Source organism: Pelophylax lessonae, assembly GCF_965119305.1.
Source record: "Pelophylax lessonae genome assembly, chromosome: 2".
NCBI lineage: Eukaryota > Metazoa > Chordata > Amphibia > Anura > Ranidae > Pelophylax > Pelophylax lessonae.
Genome location: NC_138769.1, coordinates 166,596,827 through 166,621,876, shown reverse-complemented (window position 1 = coordinate 166,621,876; position 25,050 = coordinate 166,596,827). Strand labels below are relative to the sequence as shown.

Sequence of the window (25,050 nt, the reverse complement as noted above, 5' to 3'; positions counted from 1 at the left end):
AAATCGCAGATCGCCGTCATTACTCGTTAAAAAAAAAAACACCAAAAATGACAAAAATCTTTCCCTTTGTTAGTAAACGCGATAACTTTTGTGCAAACCAATCAAAATACGCTTTTTGCGATTTTTTTTTACCAAACATATGTAGCATAAAACAAATTGGCCGAAAATTTGAAAAATATTGTTATTTTTGCAAAATTTACGCTCTTTTTTTGTGTATAGCGCATGATCAAAAAATCGCACAGGTGATCAAATACCACCAAAAGAAAGCTCTGTTTGTGGGAAAAAAAGGACGTCAAATTCGTTTAGGTACAGCATCGCACGTCCGCGCAATTGTTCGTTAAAGTCACGCAGTAAAAAATCGCAAAAAAAACCCTGGTAGGAATGGGGGTAAAATCTTCCGGGGCTTAAGTGGTTAAAAGGGGTGGAGAGCAAAATTGCAAAATGTTTTTCAAATATTTTTTTCTACAGGTGTCATCAAATTCATCTCAGCAGACATCCTAGCATTTGAAAACGTGCTGAAAACATATTAATAGTTATTAATAAAATAATAAAAGTAATACAATTAATAATTATTATTAATATTATGGCCTTTAGTGTTTCCATTCTTGGTGAAGGCAGGGAGCCTCCACATAATCCACAACATGACTAGTCTGCCTTGACAACCATGTTTGTTAAGGGCAATGGAACGTACGTATGGAATGGAAGGCAGCGGCGGAAAGGGAGGACCGGGAAGCAAACGCGTTCGCCAATCCTGTGAGGCTATCAGGTGGAGGGACCAATCAGACTTGTCGAACTGGTGACTCGCTTTCCGGCTCTGGCCCATAGAGGTTGGTTGTTGGTGTGAACGCTGTTGGGTGTCTGAGCGGTAATTAAATCACGGAAGGCGTTGGAGTAGCGTGGCGAGGGATGTGTGGACATGCAGAGAGCGGCGGTGGTGATGTGTAGACTATAAGTCCGGATGTTCTACCCGGGACTCGGTGTAGGAGCGATCCCCTCAGTGTGTCTGCTGTTAGGTGAGTACGGGATACCTTGTGTGTGTTGTATCACCCTGCCCCCATCCCATTCACCTGCCTGCTGTTATCGCTTGTAGTGAAGTGTTCGCCTGATACCTAGGTGTACATGTAGGTGTGGGGGTGCTGTACAATGGCAGTCCATCCCGGGGGCAGAGGATGCTGGGAGTTGTAGGAGGATGGCAGGCTGTGTGTTGTCAGCTCTGGTCATTTGGGTTTCTAATTGGAAAGTCTGGATTAATGTGCTTTCTTGTTCTGTCAGATAACTTTCCTTCATACATTATGTCTGGTGCCCATCCTGTGGCCCACTGGCATTTTCTGCAAACACAGATCTGGGTTTCCCTATTGTCCTCTAATTTCTAACAGTCTTATGTTATATACCCACAGTGTTGGTTTTATGTATTGTGTGTGCGGTCTCTAACCATATCTATTATTATATCCTCAGTCTCTGACCATTACTTGTTTTATGCCCTCAGTCTCCGACCATGTCTTGGTCAGAGACTGTAGAAATGACACAAGGCGGGCAGAGGCACGGTAGGCAAGCCGAGGCTGCCGGCAGAGACTGTGGGCGAGGTGGGCAGAGGCACGGCAGACGGGCAGAGGCTGCCGGCAGAGACTGTGGGCGAGGCGGGCAGAGACACGTCAGGCTGAGGCTGCCGGCAGAGACTGTGGGTGAGGCGGGCAGAGGCACGTCGGGCTGAGGCTGCCGGCAGAGACTGTGGGCGAGGTGGGCAGAGGCACGTCGGGCTGAGGCTGCCGGCAGAGACTGTGGGTGAGGCGGGCAGAGGCACGTCGGGCTGAGGCTGCCGGCAGAGACTGGGCGAGGCGGGCAGAGGCATGGCGGGCCGAGGCTGCCGGCAGAGACTATGGGCGAGGCGGGCAGAGGCACGGCGGGCAGAGGCTGCCGGCAGAGACTGTGGGCGAGGCGGGCAGAGGCACGGCGGGCAGAGGCTGCCGGCAGAGACTGTGGGCGAGGCAGGCAGAGGCACGGCAGGTGGGCCGAGGCTGCCTGCAGAGACTGTGGGCGAGGCGGGCAGAGGCACGGAAGGCGGGCCGAGGCTGCCGGCAGAGACTGTGGGCGAGGCGGGAAGAGGCATGGCAGGCGGGCCGAGGCTGCCGGCAGAGACTGTGGGCGAGGCGGGCAGAGGTTGCTGGCAGAGACGTGCCGAGGTTGCTGGCAGAGGCACGGCAGGCGGGCCGAGGCACGGTGGCCCTTTCCTGATGTTGATAGTCGCACTTGAGGCCTCGCATATCAAGAAAGTTTACCACCACTGGTTCTCGGAATGTCAGCCAGTGCAGTTAGTATCCTTGCTGAACAGCTAAGGTTATTTAGTCAGTTCAGATGACATTTTAGGCCCCTTGCACAATGCACATGTCTCCCTGTTGTGCTTCCATCTGGGTGCTCTATTGTGCCCAGTAGGAACTGGTGCAGCATGAAGTCCTGATGTCTACAGGCTGTCAAAGTGGGGGTGCCATTGATTTTTAATGGCACATCACACATCTAAAAACAGAGCATGTTTGTGGGTGCAGGAAATTGAATGGTACAAGAGCACAATGATTATAGCACCCAATTCAAGTGAATGGGCTTCTGTATTATAGCACCCAATTCAAGTGAATGGGCTTCTGTATTGATGCAAACGCAGGACACACTGAATGCATAGGTGTGAACCTATTGTAAAACCCTAGAAAGGATGCACAGCAGCTAGATGACTGAATTCCAGGTATGGTCGGGTTTTTGTTTTTTGGGCTAGTTTAAAATTGGTCCATCTTTGACCAATGTTGGTATGCATTTTTCATACCTAGCCGATCATTGTGGGAGTGGAGTATCGTTGCCGAACCTCGGTACTACGGTGATCCTCACTGTCTTCCAGCACCCATGCTGCCTCGCCTCTCCACATCGTCCAATTAAAGCGGAGCTCCAGCCCCCCACCAAAAAATGAAGTCCCCTTTAATATTCTGGCACTTACCTGTCCAGGGATCCCGCAATGTCAGCACCCCAGCTGATTTTTTAATTGCCTCTTGGGTGCTGCCGCCGCCATTTCTTGTAAGTGAAGCCTTGCAGTTTTACAGCCGGTTCCCTACTGCACATGCACTGCAGGGTGCTTTGTGAATAGCCCAGTGGCAGGGAAAAAGCTGTGGAAAAGTCACCCAGAAGTTGGTCCCCCGTCCTAAGTCGCCAGGAAGTGAAAGCAGGTACTTGTTGCCAAATGTGGCAGCGGAGCTGTGGGAAGAAGCAAACAAGCGGAGCTTTCCCTTCTCGGTGGAACTCTGCTTTAAGAAACTCTGCATTTTGTGAGATAAGTGCAAGGCGTTCTTCACATGGCATCCTTGTTGAGCGAGTGACCCCCTGTGTTACCTGCAGCAGGTCAGCTGTTCAGCATAGAGTCAAGAAGCCCGCAATGGTTACAGTAGTAGCAGCGGAACTTCTCCTATCGCTGCAACAGGAGACCCAATTGAAAGCTTTCCCCTCACTTCTTGTTCTGGTGACAGTTTTAACATTTTGGTTTTCCTACCATGTTTTCTTTCTTTTTTGTCTAATTGAATTCATTTGGAGAAATCCTGTGAATCTTATGCGAGGGGTAAATCTACCTAAAGAGAAACCAAAAATCCATAAAAACTTGACATGGTTTTATCCCCCCCCCCCCCTTTCCAAAGTGAAACGATCTGGGCTATATTTACACTTAGTGATTGTAAATGATCACCTTGTAAAACAACCCATTCAGTTTAAAATTTAAATGAAAGTTAAAACGTGTGTATAGATGAAAAAAACAATATAACAAAAAAAACATTCTAAATACCTTTTTTTTCTTTCTTTATATAAGTGATCACATTCCCTCTGTTTCCTTTGTTCTCAACTGCATAAGAGCTGCGGGAGGAGAAGCAACAGGACACTGAGCTTCCTAGTGAAAGGCTGTGCAGGAGGGGTTAGGACAAGTCTGATCATTGGAGAAGAGCAGGCTGAGTTCCCAGCATAGAGTACTGACCACGGTGTGTTCTGCTTAGTGTGGTCAGTTTTTAGTGGGAAAGCATAAGGACTGGCAGGAACACCAGGAATTTCACATAAAGAAAGCATTACAAGGAACAGGATACTTTTTCATACAAGTGCATGGTGCAGCAGGCACATATCAGAAATATAAAATGGCGGGGTAACAATCACTTTTAGGCTCCATTCACATCTGAGTGTTAAGTTTTCAGGGTTTTTTGCAGGTGTTTGGAGGAAGGCATTGACATGTGACCAAAAACGCTTGTAATTGGCCAAAAAAGAAGCTCATGTGCTTTTGTGAGCTTCAGGCAACAAAATGCCCATATGTGAACAGAGGCTTTTGAAATTAATGGGATTTTGCTTGTTGGGCTTTTTGGAACTTCAGAGTTGAGCATTTTAGGAGATAAAAAAATGCTGAGGTGTGAACAGTGCCTAAGAATTTGATCATATAAATCCACTGGTTCAAATCTTTTTCAGTATTTGTTGCTATCGTTTGTCCTCTGCACACATATAAAGTGTTCACGTCTGAGGACCTTCATTACACTTTCATTAGGAATATTTACTGCCAGTGCCTGTTCATACCACAACAATCCGTTCTGGATGCGTTTCTGCATGCGCATTTTTGAAGCACTTCTGGATGCATTTCAGATGCTTCTTTTCCATATTTTCCCACTGTACTGGAGTCCGGTGCGTTACCCTTATTCTAATACAGTTCTGTGCAGGAAAAAAGCACCATACTGTACTTTTTTTCTCTTCTGGAACGCACTGCACTGGTGTGAACCATGCTGTTTGGCACCCATATCGGCTTCTTTCCATGCGTTTTTGATGCAAGAAATGAAAAGGACTGCATGTGGTGTGAACGGGCCCTCAGGCCTCTTGCACATAGACATAATATTTTACTGCTGTTTATACCTGGGAGAAGGATCCTGAATAAAATGTTTCAATTAGTCCCCGTTCACACTGGTGCCATGTGAGAAACCCTGCGAATCAGTGCTGCTTCCCGCATTGCACCAGAATCGCACAGTGGTTCACACTGAGATCTGCACTCTCCCCCCCCCCCCCCCCCCAGATTAGATCCCAGTGTGAACTGTGAAATGGTGCAGGAATCGGATCGCATAGGTGTGAACACCCATGCAATCTCATTCCAGTGTGAGCCAAAAAAGGGTCCCGCACCATTTTGGTGCAAATGCAGCCATGCATTTTGAATGGCTGAAAACACATCGCGCAGACATCGCATGTAATCTGCACAGCAATGTGGTGAATCACATGCGATGTCTGGCATCGCACTAGTGGGAACCGGCACTTAGACCATGCTTCTCAACAGAACATGCATAGAGTTCTTCATCCTCTGCTAGTTACCCATGTTGCTTTATATGTGCATATACATGATTATACATGTCTGTGTAAATTGCTGCACTAAGGCCCTTTTCACACTTGTGCGACGTGAAAGTCATGCTTTTTTGTCACGATTTTGACTGGACTTGAGGCATGCCTGTGCAATCTTGAGGTCCATGCAGAGACTACTTTAAAGTCGCACAGATATGAACGGTACTCATTGAAAATCATGGGGTGCTACTTGTCATGCGGCTTTGCAGTCCCAAGTCACAGAACAAGTTGCACAAGTGTGAAGGGGGCCTTAAACATAAAATGTTCCTTTTTTATTTTTTGGCTCTGCGCAGCTGTGTGCATTGTTCCATAGACAACAATGCATCTTTGTTTAGATCAGTAAAACCTGTGGTATTTTGTTTTTACTCCCATGTGCAAGAGGCCTAAAAATAACCAATATTTTTGATACTGGAGTAGATTTTACATAATAATGCCTCTTTCACACGACCAGTTACATGCAGCTGCTGGATTCCAGAAACAAGAATTGGTGGATTCTTGCAGCTGAAAGGACCGAGCATGTGAATACCAGCATCTGCTGAGCCTATTGAAATTAATGACAGGTTAACAGCTGCCACCGCTGTTCACACGTAGCCACACCTAGCGGTCACCTGTGGTTGGGGTCCTGACTGCGTCCAGGCTTGGACATGCGTCTATCCATAACCGCCACTAATCAGTTTAGTAGGCTGAGCGGCCACTGCGGTTCGCTTTTGTCATTTTTGCCACTGTAATCCAGTGGTGGAATGTAACCCGCTGTATGAACTTGGCTTAAATATATAAAGGTATATGCCAGTAGAAGCTTGGCTTTTAGGCCTCATGCCCACACTCTCCTAGACAACTTTTCCTCCTGACAGCCGCGTTATCGCAGAAAAAAACCCTGCATCAAGCGCTTGGGTGTTAGCTCGTTTATTTGGCCAGAATAATTTATTTTGGTAATTTCAATTAATGCTCAAACGTTTATAGCACGCCTATCGTTAAAGGGCCATACACACTTGACGAAAATCGGACGAAATATCCTCCGATTTTTCACTGTCTTCTCAGCGTTCATTACCGTTTTTAGTTGACAGTGCATAAATGTTCACTAAATTTCTTGTCCGTTTTTTTTTTTTTTTTTTTTTTTTGGCACATTTGTTCCTAGACTTCCGGGTTGTCAGCAACTTCAGATCATGCGCGGTCTTTCGTATCCGATTTTTCACAGACGTACTGCATACACATTAAACGAAAATCGGTCGTCTGGGGACGGACGAAAAACATTTTGGTGTTTGTCCCTTTGTTTTTTTTCATTGAAAATTTTCTTTCATGTTTTTCTCTCTTTTTTCTTTTTGGAAAATTCCCCCGTTCATGTAAGGCATGCATGACACTACGACCTCTTGTGGTTTCTCGGATTGGTGACCCCGTCGGATGCTCCCCGCACTCCGGTGTGCCGGCCATGTGACAGATGCCGGAGGGAGTGTGGGTTGGTCTGGGAACCTACCGTCCTGAGACCTACCTTAATGCATTGTATGTTATCGTTTCTCATATACGGCTATGTTTATATGCTTTACGCCTCATGTTACGCTGTTCTCTTGTTACTTGGCTGTATCTCACTTCACTGCCATAGATGACTTGTATGCCTTTATCTCCTCAATAAACATTGAATTTGAAAAAAAAATAAAAATGAATTGAAAATGTCGGCATCGGCTGCTGAAAGTTGTGTACACACTAGCCGAAAATCGTACAATTTTACCTCGGACGGGAATTTTCGGCAGATTTTCTACTAGTGTGTACCCCACTTTACATGCATTGAGATGTGTTCACACATGTTAGGCATTTTTCTGCCAAAACGTTGCTGCTCCTGGACACACTGGCAGCGGGGTTTTTTTCTGCCTCTAAATGCTTCTAAAATCCTAGGTGTGCATGGATACATAGGCTTTAGCAGTAGGAAAGAAAATCTGCATATGTGAAATATGGAGGAAGCCATTGCTGATTTCTTCTTCTGAATATGCTAGTTGCCTGGCTGTTAGAGCCGGTTCACACTGAGGCGATCCGACTTTGGGGGGCGACCTGTGAAGTCGCATGCACCGCTGTGCCCCGCGACTTCGGCGCGACTTGCAGGGACTTCACATAATGGAAGTCTATGCAAGTCGCTCCGGAGTCGCCCCAAAGTAGTACAGGACCCTTTTTCTAAGTCAGAGCTACTTGTGTGGCTCCTATTAGAACGGGTCCTGTATTACTCAATGGACCGCGACCGACCGCGACTTGTCAGGCTGACCAGTCGCCTGACAAGTCGCGCTAATCTGAATGGGCTCTTATGCTGATCCTCCAGTTTCAGTTGTTTAAAGCGGAGTTCCACCCAAAAGTGGAACTTCCGCTTTAGGGAGTCCTGACCCCCTGACATGCCACATTTGGCATGTCATTTTTTGGGGGGGGAGCGGGTACCTAGTTTTGACAGGTACCCGCTTCCGCTCTGAGCGCCGCGGCGCCCTGAACGGAAGTTCTCCTCTCCCCCTCCCTCCCTGCAATCTTCTGGGACACGTCAGAAGTCCCAGAAGATTGCCGGCCAATCACGGCGCGCAGCGCGACTCGCGCATGCGCAGTGGGTACCCGGCTGTGAAGCCGCAAACTGTAACAGCCGGGTGCCCACAGCAGTGATGCCGGCGCAGAGGGAGAGGATCGAGGCTTCGGGCGGCCGCATCGCTGGACCATTGGACAGGTGAGTGAATGGCTGGAACTCCGCTTTAAGTCTTGCTAATATAGACTTGTGGCTTTTCTTTCTTTGTTTTTTTTTTTATCTTCCCTCTTGATCAGCCATTTAAAATGTTTTGAAGTCAGTGAGTCAGCTTAATGGCAAGGTAACTACAGTCTTGTGGAAAGTGATAGAAGCTCCTGTATCTCTCTTATGGCAGCTTTAATTTAAATAGCTGTAGATTGATATTATATTTATAAACTTTTTTTTTTTTTTGTGGCCCTTTAGTTCTTCCTCTTTTTTGCCCTTCATTATGTCTGTCACATTGTGTATATCTGTACATTTCTTTTTTGTCAAGCAAGCTTCTTTTTTTAATATTAACTATTGTTTATAAATTATGTCTACATACCAATGATTTTTTATTTTTTTTTCCCCCTAGGTAATTCATGGCTGGGGACGTGGAAGGGTATACTTCTTCAATCCATGATAGCAGTGTCTCTGCTGGCTTCAGGGCACTATACGAAGAAGGCTTATTGGTCGATGTCACTCTAGTAATAGAAGATCACCAGTTCCAAGCCCACAAAGCTCTACTGGCCACACAGAGTGACTACTTCCGCATCATGTTCACCGCAGACATGAGAGAACGCGACCAGGACAAAATCTACCTAAAGGGATTGACAGCCACAGGCTTCAGTCATGTCATTCAGTTTATGTACTATGGGACCATTGACCTCAGTATGGCTACCGTCCATGAAATTCTGCAGGCCGCTATGTATGTGCAGCTGACAGAAGTAGTGAAATTTTGCTGTTCTTTCCTCATGGCAAAAATTTGTCTGGACAACTGTGCAGAGATCATGAGGCTTTTAGATGATTTCAGTGTGGATGTAGAAGGCGTGAGGGAAAAACTCGATACCTTTCTACTGGAAAACTTTGTTCCCCTTATGGCTAGACCTGACTTCCTCTCCTACCTTAGCTTTGAAAAGCTCAAGAGCTACTTGGACAATGACCGTCTGAGCCGGTTTCCTGAGATTGAGCTCTATGAGGCTGTTCAGGCCTGGTTACGACATGATAGGAGACGTTGGAGACACACAGATAGCATCATTCAGAACATCAGGTTTTGTTTGATGACCCCATCCCATGTCTGTGAGAAGGTTGGTGAGTTTGAAACCCCTAGACAGGACTCATAAATTAGCTAGGGCATCACTGGGTAATGGGTAAGAAATAGCTACACATTTTAGATTACAAAACAAATATCTGGAAGAAGTGAATAGAAAGAGCAGAGAACCCCCCACTTTTATCCTGGATAAATTTGTGACAATTTTATCATTTTATTTTGTTACATTTTCAGTATTGCAAAATAAACTATTACAGATCTCAAACTTTTGCACTTTTGGAGGATTTATGGGGCCTGTAAGGAACATTTCTTTTGTGTTTTTTTTATTTTATTTTTTCACATATTAAATGTTGTTTTTTCTTTTGTATTTGGATGGACTGCTCAGTGAATAACCACTTCAGTCCCCAGCCATTTCTGACACTTCTCACATATATGTGAAAATCTACATATATGTTTTTTGCTAGAAAATTTTTTAGAACCCTTCTCTTCTCCCCCCCCCCCCCCCCACAAACATTATAGATTTTTTTTTAAGCAGAGGCCCTAGAAAACAAACTGCTGGGTGTTGCAATTTTTTATGTCACATGGTATTTGCTCAGCAGTTTTTCAAATGCAAATTTCATTTGATGAATTTTAGTGCACAAAACACAATAGAATACCCAATTTTGTGGGTAAAATAAAAGATGATACACTGGGTAGACAGATACCAAATGTGTCACACTTTTTAAAATTGTGCATACCCTTGGAACGGTGACAAACGAAGGTAAAATAAATTATTCATATGCAATGCTATAAAAGCCTTTACAGGCTACCATTTTTAGATTTACACAGGAGGTCTGGTGCTAGAATTATTGCTCCCGTTATAACTTTCGCGGTAATACTTTGTGTGGAGCGATCTCTGTTTACATATGGGTGTAGGACCGACGTGTGCGTTCTCCTCTGTGCGCAAGCACAAGGAGATGGGGCTGCTTTAACCATTTTACAACCGACCACAGTACATTTACATCATTACTTGGATGCTAAATACCATTGTTATGGCGTCAGCTAGCTGCCGAAACCCCAGGATCTTGTTCTGTCGCCGTGAGATCACTTTTAGAGGCGGCAGGAGAGGTGCTCCTCCTGTGTCCTTTCCCCGCTTACCGAGTGAGGGCAAGATGGCCCCCCACTCGACTCAATACCCTTGGAGAACTGGAGCGATGTCTGGCGTCACTTCCGCTCTAAAGGGCCACTTTTTTTTCTGTTAAATGCAAAATACTTTTATTTATTTATTTTTTTGCTTTAAGCCCCGGTTCACACTTGTGCGAGTGCCATGTTCGCATGTAATGTCGGAGCGCACTGCTCCTTCATTACATGCGATCGGCTGTGCGAGTTTAGCCATACACTTTGGCTAAATTCGCGCCGCAGCAAACACGCACAGGGACACTTTTTGGAAGCCGCATCAGGATCGGATCGCACAGCGGTTCACACTTGTGCGATCCGATCCTGTGCGAACTGCACGATCGCACTGCGATATGCAATGCGGGAACAGGCTGCGGATTCGCAGCCTTCCCGCACTCGCATAAGTGTGAACCGGGGCTTAAAACTAAATGAAAGACTTGAGGTCTTTTTGACCTGTCATGCTTATTTATATTACAAGGGATATTTACATTCCTTGTAATGGGAGTAAAAGTAATCCATAATAAAGAAAAAATAAAGGGACAATGTAATAATAAATAGAAAAATAAATAAGAAAAAAAAATTTAAATCCGCTCTGTGCTCGCGCACAGAAGTCACACCCACGTATGTAAACTGTGTTCGTGAGGTATCTCCGTGATCGTTAGTGAGAGCAATGGTTCTAGCACTAGACCTCCTCTGTAACTTTAATCCAGGTGACCTGAAAAAATTTTTTAAAGTGTTGTGTATGGGGATTTTTAGGTACCGTAGTATGTCGCAATTCCAGAGACGTACGCAATGTTGGGTATCTATTTACTCGGCGTAACATCTTTCACATTCTACAAAAAATTGGGATAACTTTACTGTTTTTTTTTTTTTCCTTTCTAAAAAAATGTATTTAAAAAAAAAAATTTGCATTTAAATGACCGCTGCACAAATACGGTGGGACAAAAAAATATTGCAACCATCGCCATTTTATTTTCTAGGTTCGCTGCAGCAAAAAAAAAAAAAATTATATATAAATAATATAATTTTTTTTTTTTTTTTTTGCTGCAGCGAACCTAGAAAATAAAATGGCGATGGTTGCAATATTTTTATATGTGTGTGTGTTTGGGGGTTCCAAGTTTTCTAGCAAAAAATACTAATTTAAACTTCTAAGCAAAAAGTTCCAGAAAAGACCTGGTCTTAACCACGTCCCGCCCGCCCTATAGGCAAATGTGGTTACATTATCCTGACCGGACGTCATATGACGGCGGCAGGATAATGCGCTCAGAGGTCGGGGGCGCACAGAGTGGCGATCAGTGATGCGGCGTGTCACTCTGACACACCGCATCTCCGATCTCGGTAAAGAGCCTACTGACTGGCGTAGGCTCTTTACCATGTGACCAGCTGTGTCCAATCACAGCTGGTCACATAGTAAATGGGAAGTGTCGTTGATCGGCTTTCCTCAGTTCGTGCCTGACAGGCACGAGTAGAGGAGAGACGATCTGCTGCTCACCTGACGGACGGGGGGGGGGTCTGCACTGGTAATCGGAGCATTGATTACCAGTGCAGACCCGTGGGGGGGTGCTACTAGAACCACCAGGGATGCCCACCCATGACCCCAGGGATGCCCACCGGGGATGGCAATCAGGGCTCGGGGAGCCCGCCAATGCTCTCCCAGTCAGTGCTGCCCACCAGTGCCCATCATTGCCATCTATCAATACCGCCTATCAGTGCCCACTAATGCTGCATATCAGTGCTGCCTATCAGTACCGCATATCAGTTCCTGTCAGTGCAGCCTCATCCGTGCAGGAAAAAACAAAATTTTATAAAATAAACAAAACTTTTTTTTTTTTTTTTTCTTTCTAACTTTTCTGTCTTTTTTTTTTTTATTTGTTTAGCAAAAAAGATAAAAACCTTGCGGTGATCAAATGCCACCAAAATAAAGCTCTATTTGCGGGAAAAAAATTACAGAAATTTGGTTTAGGTACAGTGTCGCATGACTGCGCAATTGTCATTCAAAATGCAACAGCGCTAAAAGCTATAAATTGTCCTGGGCAGGAAAGGGGTGAAAGTGCCTGGTATTGAAGTGGTTAAAAAAATTTTGATTTCATTTTTTTTGTTTGTTTCACACTTATTTTATTAACGCTGTTACAAGTGATGAACAACTTCCCTTCTGATAGCATGGGCTTTGCCAGGTACTTGTTACTTACTCTAGTAGACCCCATATCTCTCCTCTGCCCTTAAAAGCATCAGCTCAAACCAAGATTGGTTTGATTCAATGCTTTCACAGGTTTGTAATGGCCTGTTTACATTACGCTTAAACCAGAAGTGACCAAATACTCATTGCTTCTGGTTTCTTAGACCATATAAATGATCGGGGATGTTCCTTTCCTCGGTCATCTCTATGGTCAGCTGGAGGAACGGGAGAGCCCAGGAAGGCGACAAGTAGGTGGGGGGGGACCCCTTTGGCCACCTGTAATAGTAATTCAGCTTTTACATTAAAGCCCATTGCCAGCTAGAAATAAAGATACAGGAATGATATCTGTAGCTGTGGGCATCATTCTGGTAAAACCCCCTTCAACCTGGCGATTGTACGGGTATGTCACAGGGGCTGAAGTGTTTAATAACACACCTGATTTCTGAGATGTTTTACTCCGTTATAGGATAATTTAGCTTTCCGACATAACTCCTTACAAATAGAGTAGGAGTGTTATTGAATATGCATTGTGTGTGTGTGTGTGTGTGTGTGTATATATATATATATATATATATATATATATATATATATATATATATATATATATATATATATATATATATTGCATTAAGAGTCCATTATCACTTGACCTTTGGAGAATTTACCCCACTTCATGACCAGGCCATTTTTTGCGATATGGCACTGCGTTACTCTAACGGACATTTGCGCGATTATTCGACGTTGTATCCCAAAAAAATGTATGTCATACCCCCCCCCCCCCCTTTTGTTGATAGTGTATCACCTCTGGGGTTTTTTTATTGTTAACGCTATAAACAAAATTCTGCATTCTGCTACATAATTTTGATATGTTCATTGGTTTACGCAATTGATATAGCATCTACAAACTATGGGATATTTTTATTATTATATTTTTTTTTTTTTTTCATTAGTAATGGCGGCGATCAGTGACTTATAGCGGGACTTCGATATTGTGACAAACATTTTGACACTAGTGACACGAGTACAGTGATCAGTGCTAAAGAATGCACTGTCACAGTACTAATGACACTGGCTGGGAAGGGGTTAACATCAGATGTGATCAAAGGGTTAACTGTGTGTCTAGCTACTGTGTTTGTGTACTGTGGGAGGTGCTTTTACTAGGGGAAGGCATAGATTCATGTCCCTTCTTTGCAGAAACGGGGGATCCATGCCTTTCCTACTGACAGAACAGCGTTCTCCCTTGTTTACATATGCAGACCGCCTATCTGCCTCTCTGCTGGAGGATCGGTGGCTGCCGGGGGACATTGAGTCCAAGGTACCTGATGCTGGACTCTTGCAGCGGGAGTGAACAGCTATAGAAGAGCAGGATTGCATAGTAAAACTGCTATAGGGCGTCCCTTAACCACTTTAAGACCGGAAGGATTTGCCCCCTTAATGACCAGGCCCTATTTTGCGATTTGGCACTGCATTACTTTAACGTACAATTGCACGGTCATGAGACGCTGTACCCAAATAAAATTGAGGTCTTATTTTTACCACAAATGGAGCTTTCTTTTGGTGGTATTTGATCACCTGTGCGATTATTTTTTTTTTTTTTTTTTGCGCTATAAACAAAAAAAGAGCGACAATTTTGGAAAAAAAAAACAATATTTTTCACATTCTGCTATGAGATCCTCAAAAAAGTATAAAAATCTAAATTTTTTTTAACATTTTTGGCCCTGTTTATTTTCTGCTTCATATTTTTGGCTAAAAAAAATCGCAATAAGCATATTTTGATTGGTTTGCGCAAAAGTTATTGCGTCTAACTACGGCAACCATTTATGTCATTTTTTTTTTTTTATTTTATTTTCTACTAGTAATGGCAGCGATCTGTGATTTTTGCGGGACTGCGACAATGCGGCGGACAGATCAGACCCCTAACTGACATTTTTTGACACTTTTTGGGGTACCAGTGACATTACTACAGTAATCAGTGCTAAAAATATGCACGGTTACTGTGATAATGACACTGGCAGGAAAGGGGGTTAACCCTTTGGGTGATCAATGGGTTAAATGTGAGCCTAGGGGAGTGATTCTAACTGTGGGGGGTGTGTGGCTTGTGAAACGACCATAGAGACATGTGATCCTATATAGAAGAATCACATTAGCTCTATGATCATTTCAGGGAGAAGGACGATCGGCTGTGTTTACAACGGGTGTCAGGCGGCAATCATTTGTGACTGGTGATTTGCCATTTAGCAACTGTTTTGTGGAAAGGCAGGCACAAGAGGGATTTGATGCCTTTCATACTTTGAGTGAGTTGAGGTGAAATATGTGGCACTTTACCCTCATGACTCCAGCAAAGTTGAGGGTCACATTAAAGCAGGTTTTACCCATAACAGTTTGATAACAATTAATGTTCTTTTAACAAAAGAACATACATTTCACGTACGTTATTCTACCAAAATTAGTGTGTGCTATAAATTGCCTCCAGCATTGCTTCAGTTTTTTTCTTGCTGCTGGCTGCTATTTGGTTGAAGCCAAGAACAGTCACTTCCTTAGGCCCCGTTCACACTGGGGCGATCCGACTTGCCGGGGCGACCTCATGGGTCGCGGCGCGCTGCTCGCACCGCGACCTCGGAGCGTCCGGCACGGACTTCATAACATTGAAGTCTATGCAGGTCGCTCCGGGTCGCCCCAAAGAAGCTCCGGACCCTTTTTCTAAGTCGGAGCGACTTGTGTCGCTCCTATTAGAACGGGTCCATAGCTTCTCTATGGCGAGCGACCTGTCAGGCGACCAGGTTGCCTGACAGGTCGCCCCAGTGTGAACGGGGACTCACTGAACACTCTTCCCCCCCCCCCCCCCTCTCCTTGGTTTCAAAACACTGTAATTTTCTGCAATTAGTGTGCATTTCCAGCCTTGATTGTATGTTTTGGCTCAACTAGAGGGTAAGGCTGATAGCAGCTTTACAGTGCTGAAGTTCAGTCTACTAATGAGGGAGAAAGAGAATATCAGGGAGATAAGACACTGTCTCTCTATAAGTTGAACTATTTTATGCTCCCTGGCAGCAGACTTTGCCATGTCACCTCTCTTACTTTTCTTTTCTCCCTCCCTAATCTGTGTTCCATCTGCATAGTATTAGTCATTCCTGTTGCTTTCTACCCCTTTGGGAACAGTAAAACTTAATGCTGCCAGCTTATCGGCCTCCAGTGGCTCTGACTTAAGCCACAGTGCCAAGAATAGAGAACAACTGAGCATGGGCAGAGTAGGGTGTGAGAGTGAATAACTGGATTTTAAACCAGCATAGACATTTATTTTTAATGTTTTACATAGCAATACCTGCAAAAGGGGACAGCCTGAAGTAGGCATCGACCGATTTATCGCTGTGGCTGATATTTACTTTTTTGTAGTATCGGTATCGGCCACAAACTTGCCGATATGACCGATATTTCTTCAAGTGGTTGTACCGGAATGATGCCTGTAGCTAGAGGAATCACCCCTGTACCGTTGTTTAGAGCCGACGGTCGGCTTTCTTGTAATGACAAGTGATGCATCTGAGTAGCCGCTCGATTGTCATTAAAAGGAGCGGCAGGGTACATCCCCTTCCGCGGCTCACCGGACTGATCCCACCGATAGACCCGAGCGACCAGTCGGCACGGCCGCCAGCTGGCTAAAAACCTGAACAAAGCCACGTTCTTCTCTGATTGGGTCCCTGATGTAAAAACCTGGAAGCGATGTCATGACATCACTTCCGGGTACTGGAGTCTTAAAGGCGCCAGATTTAAAAAAATAAATAAAAAATGATCGCATTTATAACATCCAAACTTGCAGTTGTAAATGTTTTTAAGTGCAGAGGAGGGATTTGGGGTCTTTGAGACCTCAAATCCCTCCATAAAGTGTACCTGTCACTGCCTGTTACTAGGGACTACATTCCTTGTGACAGCATTTTAAAGTGATCAAAACATTTTTTTTTTTTTAAAAGGGCTGTGAAAAAATAAAAACTTTAAATGTGCAGAATTTCGGCACCTAATATCGGCTATCGGCCTAAAGGGTGGCCGGAAAATAGGTATTGGCCCTGAAAAAAATCGATATCGGTCGATCCCTAGCCTAAAGTAATCTCTCAGCACTTAAAGTAGTTGTAAAGAGGTTTTTTTTTTTTTTTTTTTTTTTTTTTCTTCTTACCCTAATGCATTCTCTGTTTGAAGGTAAAAAAAAAACTCTTTCAATAGTTGCTCCCCCTAAATACTTATCTGTGCTCAATCCAGCACTGTCCTTTCTGCAGTAGCTCTTCTTCCCTCTCTCAAGGCTTGGATGAGAGCAGTGGGAGCCACTGGCTCCTGTTGCTGTCAGTCACGTCTTCCAGGGCAGGGCCAAGCCGCACTCCGTGTCTGAATAGACACGCAGAGCTCGGTTGAGATGGAGCCTGTACGAGTGCCCCCTATAGCAAATGGCTTGCTATGGGGGCACCTGGAAGAGAGCAGGAGCCCAAAGTGCTAGCAGGGGGCCCCAGAAGAGGAAGTTTGGGGCCATGCTGTGCAAAACCATTGCATAGAGCAGGTAAGTATACCATGTTTGCTATAAAACAAAAAAAAACACAATCACTATAATTTTATGACTTAAAGTTCCACTTTAAGTTTAGGTATTTGTAGGTCAACCCCTCCAAAAACTGTCTTCCTGTATATCTTCTTATGCATGTGGGGGTCTTCATAATTTGCTCTATTAGTTTTAAAACACCCTCATCCTTTCCTCAAAGTGTACAGACAAAGCAGGCGTAAATTGCTCTTACTGATCTGGAAAAAAAAAGTCAGTTGTTACAGAAATAGCAGAGGTCTTTAATGTGTGAACTGTGATTGCCCGTATGTCCTCACACTACTGTCAGGTGTGCATGGCAGAAGATTGTGGTACATAGAGAATACCAGTGTTTTTGGGGATACACTAGAGTTAGTGCCTGCAGTACCATGAGATCTGGTGCGGGCAAACGCACTGCATTTGCGATCTGCGTTTAGGAATCTATTGGCACCCACAGCATATCACAAACCCAATGCGTTTGGAACTTGGTGTGGAAAACACGCTTTCCAGTGTGAATGGGCTATTTGGGTTTTCTTTATAATGCACTATGGAGTTGCTTATATTGATATTTTCTATATTTTAATAATATTTAGGTAGTTTAGCTGTGAGGAAGTGATGCTGTTATGTTATGACCTATGTGGGAGGGAATGGAGGCAAACTAATGCAGAGCAACATTAGAATCGTAAGTCTGCAAACTTTTGCACCAAGCAAAATTATAGCTGGAACACGAGAACATGTTACTTGGCTCCTTGGCATTTTTTGTTGGCTCCTAACTTGTGCAGTTAGTCTCTTTAAAAGAGAAGAATGGCCAATGCTTTTTTGGGGTCATTCTTTTCTTCTGGGTTACTGGAGTGCACTTAACTTTTGCTCTCCTGTGCTAAAGTGGGCTAAAGCCTGTTCTAAGCTGACATCCCAGAGCACCTTCAGGCTCTGGAAGGATTCCAGCCATATTGTCAGGCTCCACCTGGCTGCCTGATTGACAGCTGACTCCACCCCTTCTCTAGCCTGGCACTCCAGGGACAGAGCAGAGAGCAGTCACTGATAGTCGCTGCCCTTAGAAGACAGAGCAGTAAGTGATCAGTAGTCCTGTAATTGCTCTGTTCTCGGGCTCAGAGCCAACATGCATTGTTTTGTTGTGTTTTTTTTTTTTTTTTTTTTTATTGCCCAAACTTCAACTTTAAGCCCCCGTTCACATTAGGTTGCTCCGACTTTGGGGGCGACCTGTGAAGTCGCATGCGGCGCGAATTGCACGGACTTCACATAATGGAAGTCAATGCAAGTCGCCTCCAGGTCGCCCCGAAGTAGTACAGGATCCTTTTTCTAAGTCGAAGCGACTTGTGTCGCTCCTATTAGAACGGCTCCTGTACTACACAGTGGGAGCGGGAGGACCGCGACTTGTCAGCAGTGTGAATGGACTCTAATTTAGCATTTGCTTTCTGAAGCTTCCCATAGACTGGAGACTGTAGAATTCTCTTGACATAAACACTTGCTAGTTTCAGATGAGTGTACATGTTTATATACCAAAAAGACATTCCTTGCATAAGCCTCATCTCAAGATAGAACGAATAGCCAATAAAATCCAATATGGTCAAATACTTACCCTTACATCGAATGTTCAGGAGAACTCTACAGAGGTTACAGGGTGCAGGTAGACATATAGGGGTTTATTTACTAAAGCTAGAGAAGGCAAAATTAGTCACAATTCTGCAGAGAAACCAATCGGCTTTAGCCCCGGGTTCACATTAGTGCGATCGCGGAGATTGCATGTAATTCTGAACGCACTGCTCCTAAAGTACATGCGATCTCATGTGCGGTGCAAATTTCAGCCATACTCTTTATGGCTGAATTCGCACCACATCCGCACTAAACTCACACATGAGGCTTTTTTTATCCGCAGCAGAATCGGATCGCATAGTGGTTCACACTAGTGCGATCCGTTTTTGTGCTAACTTGCAGATCGCACTGCGATATGCGATCGCAACTGGGAGTGTCGTTCACTTTTAATTGACACCCCCTGCGTATCGCATATGACAGTGTGCGGATGCGATGCGGGAACGTGCTGCACATTCACAGCGTTACCGCATCGCACAAATGTGAACTGGCACTTAAACCTTGGCTTGTTTGACCTTGAAGCTGATTGGTTTCTCTGCAGAATTGTGACTAAAGCCTCGTACACACGCACCGATTGTTGGCCGTGAATTTTCGGCCAACGTCCGATTGGCCGATTTGTCGGCTTGTTAGTATGATGCTTCCGACTGCGACTTTTCGGCCAAACAAAATCTGGTGTGCAGGCTATAAAATTTTTGTTGGCCGTCACCAGAACGGCCGATTGTTCTTCAGTCAGTACAGATTTCGGCAGACAAAAATCAGATGAGCAAGACTGGGCATGCTCAGAGATGAAAAAACACACGAAAAGTAAACCAGAACATGACATCACTTCTGAAGTTGGTTGTTGTTGGCCGACAAAATTCGTGTGCAGTCTAGAGCACATTTCAACCAACACAACAACATAGTTACATGGACAAAAGACAGCCGATCGTTCGGCCAACAATCGGTGCGTGTGTACGAGGCTTTATTTTGCCCTCTCTAGCTTTAGTAAATAGAACACATAATCTTTTCCTGGTCCAAACACAATTGAATAAAAACCTCTTGTGCTACCCCGTACCTTTTTGAATAGGATTGTTATTTAGGATAGCTATTGTCTCCTTATTAAATTGCTTGCATGATAATGGCTTAAAAATTACGGTAGGCATTGGATCTGTTCTATATCAGATTTGTAGACATTTCTTTTTTTTGTCTGGTTTTTGGTAAGTGTCTTCTTTGGTAGCATAGTTCTTTTAGTAGACTGTAACTTCTTCAGAAACCTTTTTTGATCATTTTTCTTTTTTTTAATAGAGGGTAAAGGTTAAGTCGGCCATGTACGGAGTGAGAAAATTGCTCAATTCCCCCAGTGTTGATGAGGAAATCCCTCCCGTAGCGCCATTGTGTTCTTCCAGCAGGGGGGACACAGTGATTATTGCTAGTCCCTATAACAGCCTGTAGCGATAATTGCGTGTAACAGCAGACAGGCTGGCTGTACCCAAGCTGATCGATAATCAACTTTTACATTCAGCCTGCCCATACATGATTTGAATATCGGCTGCTTCCTGCTGAACAGGCTGACATTCGAACCGCTATGGCCAGCTTTAGGTAGCCTGTCCTTTTTTGCAGTCAGTGGACCCATAGATTTTCTTTCTGGTTTACTGTCCCTTTTTGAAGGTGTTTTTCTAACCAGGACAAAAAGAGGGAAAATCTTTCCAAGAGGGAAAATCTCCAATAGGGACAAAGAGCGCAATAAAAACCTGGGTGATTGCGCACATTCCCCACTCTGTCCATTAACAAGCTAAAGTTTTATGTTGCAATACACTTTACGAAGAATCAATTTTATTGTGTCAGTCTGGCTTTCTGGTTTGTAAAATAAAGTCTAAGACCGGGCTGGATGAATTTACTATTCGGTATACCTAGTGAGTAAAATTCCTGATACTATATGGCCTTGCCCTTTGTCTTGGTTTGTCTAAGCGAATAATGAATAGAATCCCATTCTTCACACATAAAAGAAGTGTCAAATTGTGTGCTTGCTCCCTGTGGCTCAATTTTATTAAAGTTTCTCTAGATTTCATTGTTTGTTCAAAAAGTGTGAGCAGAAGTAGAGGTAAAAGTTTTAAGCCTTGTACACAGGATGAGAATATTGGACGAATCATCGTCCCGTGTTTTTTTTTTTTATTTTTTATTTTTTTTTCATGCTAGTCTCATGTAAAAAAAAAAAATGAAGAGGTTACGCCACATACAAAAATTCTCGTGCAACAGAATACAACTTTGGAAATGATGTAATGTATTGTATTCTACGGAACATATTCTTTTGTTTCTGAACATGCGTGGTCTTGCTCTTCAAATTATTTATATATATTTTTTTTTTCAAGAAAACTGTACTGAATAAAGGAAAATCGTACAATCTGGTATCGTATGAGAGACATTTTCGTGTTTAACCCTTCAGATAATTTCAGTTGAAATGTCTTGATCGGCTCTTGAAAGCTGTAAACGAACGATCCGATTTATAGTTTGATTTTCTGATCATGTGTACTAGGCTTTAGTTTGCCTAGAAATGCATATTGACAGACGGACATGTACAACTGGAAACCTGATGGAAGAAAGTTAATAGTTTAATACAAAAATAAACAACTAAAATTGAACCTGTTAAAACAAAGCATTATATAACATTAGAGAACAGAAGGAAAATAATGCATACATCTTTGAACATTGCATTTATCATTACTGGCAGTTGGGCAGTTTTTTTTTTTTTTTTTTAATTCTACCAACTGTCAACCTCCCTAATTTAAAGCCAAACAATCTTTGGTAAATTGAGCATAAGAGCCGGTTCACACTGAGGTGATCCGACTTCGGGGGGCGACCTGTGAAGTCGCGTGCACCGCGACTTCGGCGCGACTTGCAGGGACGTCACATAATGGAAGTCTATGCAAGTCGCTCCCAGGTCGCCCCAAAGTAGTACAGGACCCTTTTTCTAAGTCGGAGCGACTTGTGTCGCTCCTATTAGAACGGGTCCTGTACTACTCAATGGACCGCGACCTACCCCGACTTGTTAGGCTGACAAGTCGCGCTAGTCTGAATGGGCTCTTAATCGACATGCCTTCCCGGCTTATCTTCCATAACAGTAGCAATTGGACATAGTTTCTGAACTTGTCCAATTGCTATCTCTCTAAATTTTTTTTGTCTAGTTTTGTTTAGATTCTCTTAGTCTGTCATAGCAGGGTAAGGCTTATCTTACACTTGTGTTGTCCTATGAAGAGTGATCCCCATTGGATCATTTGTGGTGAGGAGGAGTTCTGTTGCTTTCTCACTGCCTGTTTGAACTCCTTAAACCTTTACACTAGCATGGCATCCCCATTCAGTTTAACAGGTCACATTCAGCAGGCGGTACTGCCTGCCGAAAGCGACAACCGGAATAATTATTGCCATGCTGCAATGTTTTGCATCTTGGTCACAGCGTATGTACAACCCCCCCCCCCCCCTCTTCATTAGCTTTGCAGCTTAAGGGGGGGGTGTGTATATGTGTGTGTGTGTGTGTATATACTTTTTTTTTTTTGGGGGGGGGGGGGGCTTTGTACTTGGGTACATATCACTCTATATTATAGATCTGCTGTTGAGTCACAGCTTTTATCACATATCATGTCGATGTAGATACAGTTTTCCCTAGAATGATACTCAGAAGCTGGTTATATCACCCTTGGTAACTTGAAGAGACGTTAGTACAATAGTATTTTCTCTTGCCTTGTTTCTAAAATGGTTACCGATGTGAAGATATGTAGCAACAGTTTTACCTTGCAGAACTGAAATGTAAGTCTTAGTATTGCTTGGACTTTGTGATAGAATTCATTGTGCACATCAGCTTTTACATTGCTTTCTCTTTTACAGGTGAAAACTTCTGAGTTTTACAGATATTCACGTCAGCTAAGGCAGGAAGTGGAGTTGGCACTAAATTACTTTCACAATGTAAGTGAGCAACCTTTGATGGATATGAAATCCAATCATATTCGCTCAGCAAAACCTCAAACGGCAGTATTCAGAGGCATGATTGGACACAGCATGGTCAACAGCAAAATTCTTCTGCTGCACAAGCCACGAGTGTGGTGGGAACTCGAAGGTCCTTTGGTACCTCTTCGACCTGACTGCCTTGCCATTGTTAACAACTTTGTCTTTTTGCTTGGAGGAGAGGAACTGGGTCCAGATGGTGAATTTCATGCTTCATCCAAAGTGTTTAGGTATGACCCAAGGCAAAACAGCTGGGTCCGGATGGCTGACATGTCTGTACCTCGGTCGGAATTTGCTGTGGGTGTTATAGGGAGATATATTTATGCAGTTGCTGGTAGGACGCGTGATGAAACTTTTTACTCTACAGAACGTTATGATATAGTAGAAAACAAATGGGAATTTGTGGACCCTTATCCAGTAAATAAGTATGGCCATGAGGGTACAGTTCTGAACAATAAGCTGTTCATCACTGGTGGAATTACATCCTCTTCAACATCAAAACAAGTCTGTGTTTTTGACCCTAGTAAAGAAGGCACAGTGGAACAAAGAACCAGAAGAACACAAGTACACACCAACTGCTGGGAAAACAAATGCAAAATGAACTATGCCAGATGTTTTCACAAAATGATCTCTTACAATGGAAAACTCTATGTATTTGGGGGTGTTTGTGTCATACTAAGGGCTTCATTTGAATCACAGGGATGTCCTTCTACTGAAGTGTATGATCCAGACACAGACCAGTGGACCATTTTAGCATCTATGCCTATTGGAAGGAGCGGTCATGGTGTGGCTGTACTCGACAAACAAATAATGGTACTCGGTGGGCTATGTTACAATGGCCATTATAGTGACTCTATCTTAACATTTGATCCGGAAGAGAACAAATGGAAAGAAGATGAGTATCCCAGAATGCCTTGCAAATTGGATGGCCTACAAGTATGCAGTCTACATTTTCCAGAATATGTTTTAGAGCATGTGAAGCGTTGCACTTGAGCAGCAGCTAAATAAACAGTTTTCTTTCTCCCCCTCTTCCCTTAGTCCTAAAGAAGTTCACAATTTTACCTGCTGTTTTAATGTATGATGGCATTTGTTAAAGGTGAAGCAGGGAGCAATCAGAAAATGCCTAAAACTATCAATGGGTCTGGTTCGAGTCATGCGAATTTGGTATGTCAGTGTGATGATTTGTTGTGAGCAAGATTTTTATATATATTTTTTCTTTTTTTTTACCTTTTATTTATTTTGTAAAATGTCCTAATTGCATATCTGTTTTTTTCATTATTTCAACACTTTCCAGTGACATGGAAAAGTAACATTATCTGTTCAAGAAAGGCTTATTGTGAAATATATCTAAAAACTTTGAATATGCAATGTTAAATATTGTCCATGCTGGTTCTGGGGAGGTGAAGTGGAAAACTTTCCATGAGCAATATACTATCAGTTCTCAAATGAAAATGCATGCATGTTTTTCTTTTATGCTACCTTCCTGGACAGAGGATCAAGCAAAGCTTCCATGCTCTGACTATAGAGCACTGCATAAAGGGTATAGGAGGAAATAAGTGTTAGCCTTGCCCATCAAATCTGTCTTGAACAATATGCACGACTCCTGCTACCTCTATTGTTCCTTATTGCTGACAAAACCTTAGTTGTTTCAGTCTGTAAGGATTAAGTCGGGTATATAGACCCCCCCATCAGAACGGGTAACCCAAACACATGGCAGTCAGATAAATTTAACTTGGGCAAAGCACAAGAACCTGTAGATGTTTGCTGTGACTTTGTAGAAAACCTCTGACTTTTACTTATTTCTTAATAAGCCTTTTAGAGCACATTACAAACATTAAAAAAAGAACTCCAGTGTAAAAGTTTTTAATAGTTTCAATTTAAAAAGCTTTATACCTTTTTTAAATATAACCTAATAGCAGTTTTGACTTGATAAACTATGGGGGCTGCTTATATGCAAACTACAGTGGCTTGAAAAAGTATTCACACCCCCTTGAAGTTTTTGTCATGTTACAACCAAAAAACATAAATAGTTTTTTATTTGATAGACAAACACAAAGTGACACATGATTGTGAAGTGGAAAGATAATGATAAATGGTTTTCAAAATGTTTTTACAAATATGTGAAAAGTATGAGTGCATTTGTATTTAGCCCTCCTGAATCAATACTTTGTAAAACCACCTTTCTCTTGCGTCCTCCGACAGTCGCCACCCACTCATACAGTCTTCACCAATGGGTATTGACTCCCTCTCCTTAGGAGTAGCTAGGCAAAAGACTTGTTAGAACAAAAAGCATTTCCATAGACACACCCATGGGGGCTGTCCCACTGGTCCAATACCCATCCTGCAATAGCCATCTCAACTCAGTTTGTCTTCTGCCTAGTTCAGGAGTAGTCAGGCTTCCCTGTGCTGAGGCTACAGTCTCAGCCTTC

The 25,050-nt window shown here is 43.4% G+C and overlaps 1 protein-coding gene across 2 annotated transcripts; it reads left to right on the top strand.

Moving 5' to 3' along the window:
* Positions 1–775: 775 nt before the first annotated feature.
* Positions 776–24,174, top strand: KLHL15 (kelch like family member 15). 2 transcript variants are annotated; one of them, XM_082245641.1, is made up of 3 exons: positions 776–827; positions 8,481–9,192; positions 22,505–24,174. In XM_082245641.1, exons 2-3 carry the CDS (start codon positions 8,488–8,490, stop codon positions 23,612–23,614), a joined length of 1,815 nt encoding a protein of 604 aa, XP_082101767.1. In that variant the 5' UTR covers positions 776–827; positions 8,481–8,487; the 3' UTR covers positions 23,615–24,174. The 2 variants fall into 2 exon arrangements, with proteins under 2 accessions (XP_082101767.1, XP_082101766.1); XM_082245640.1 differs by lacking the exon at positions 776–827 and adding an exon at positions 834–1,013.
* Positions 24,175–25,050: the final 876 nt, after the last annotated feature.

Coding starts and splice junctions, on each gene's coding strand:
- KLHL15 (XM_082245641.1), top strand. CDS start 8,488: ATGGCTGGGGACGTGGAAGGGTATACTTCTTCAATCCATGATAGCAGT. Junction 9,193..22,504: donor CATCCCATGTCTGTGAGAAG/GTTGGTGAGTTT, acceptor TCTCTTTTACAG/GTGAAAACTTCTGAGTTTTA.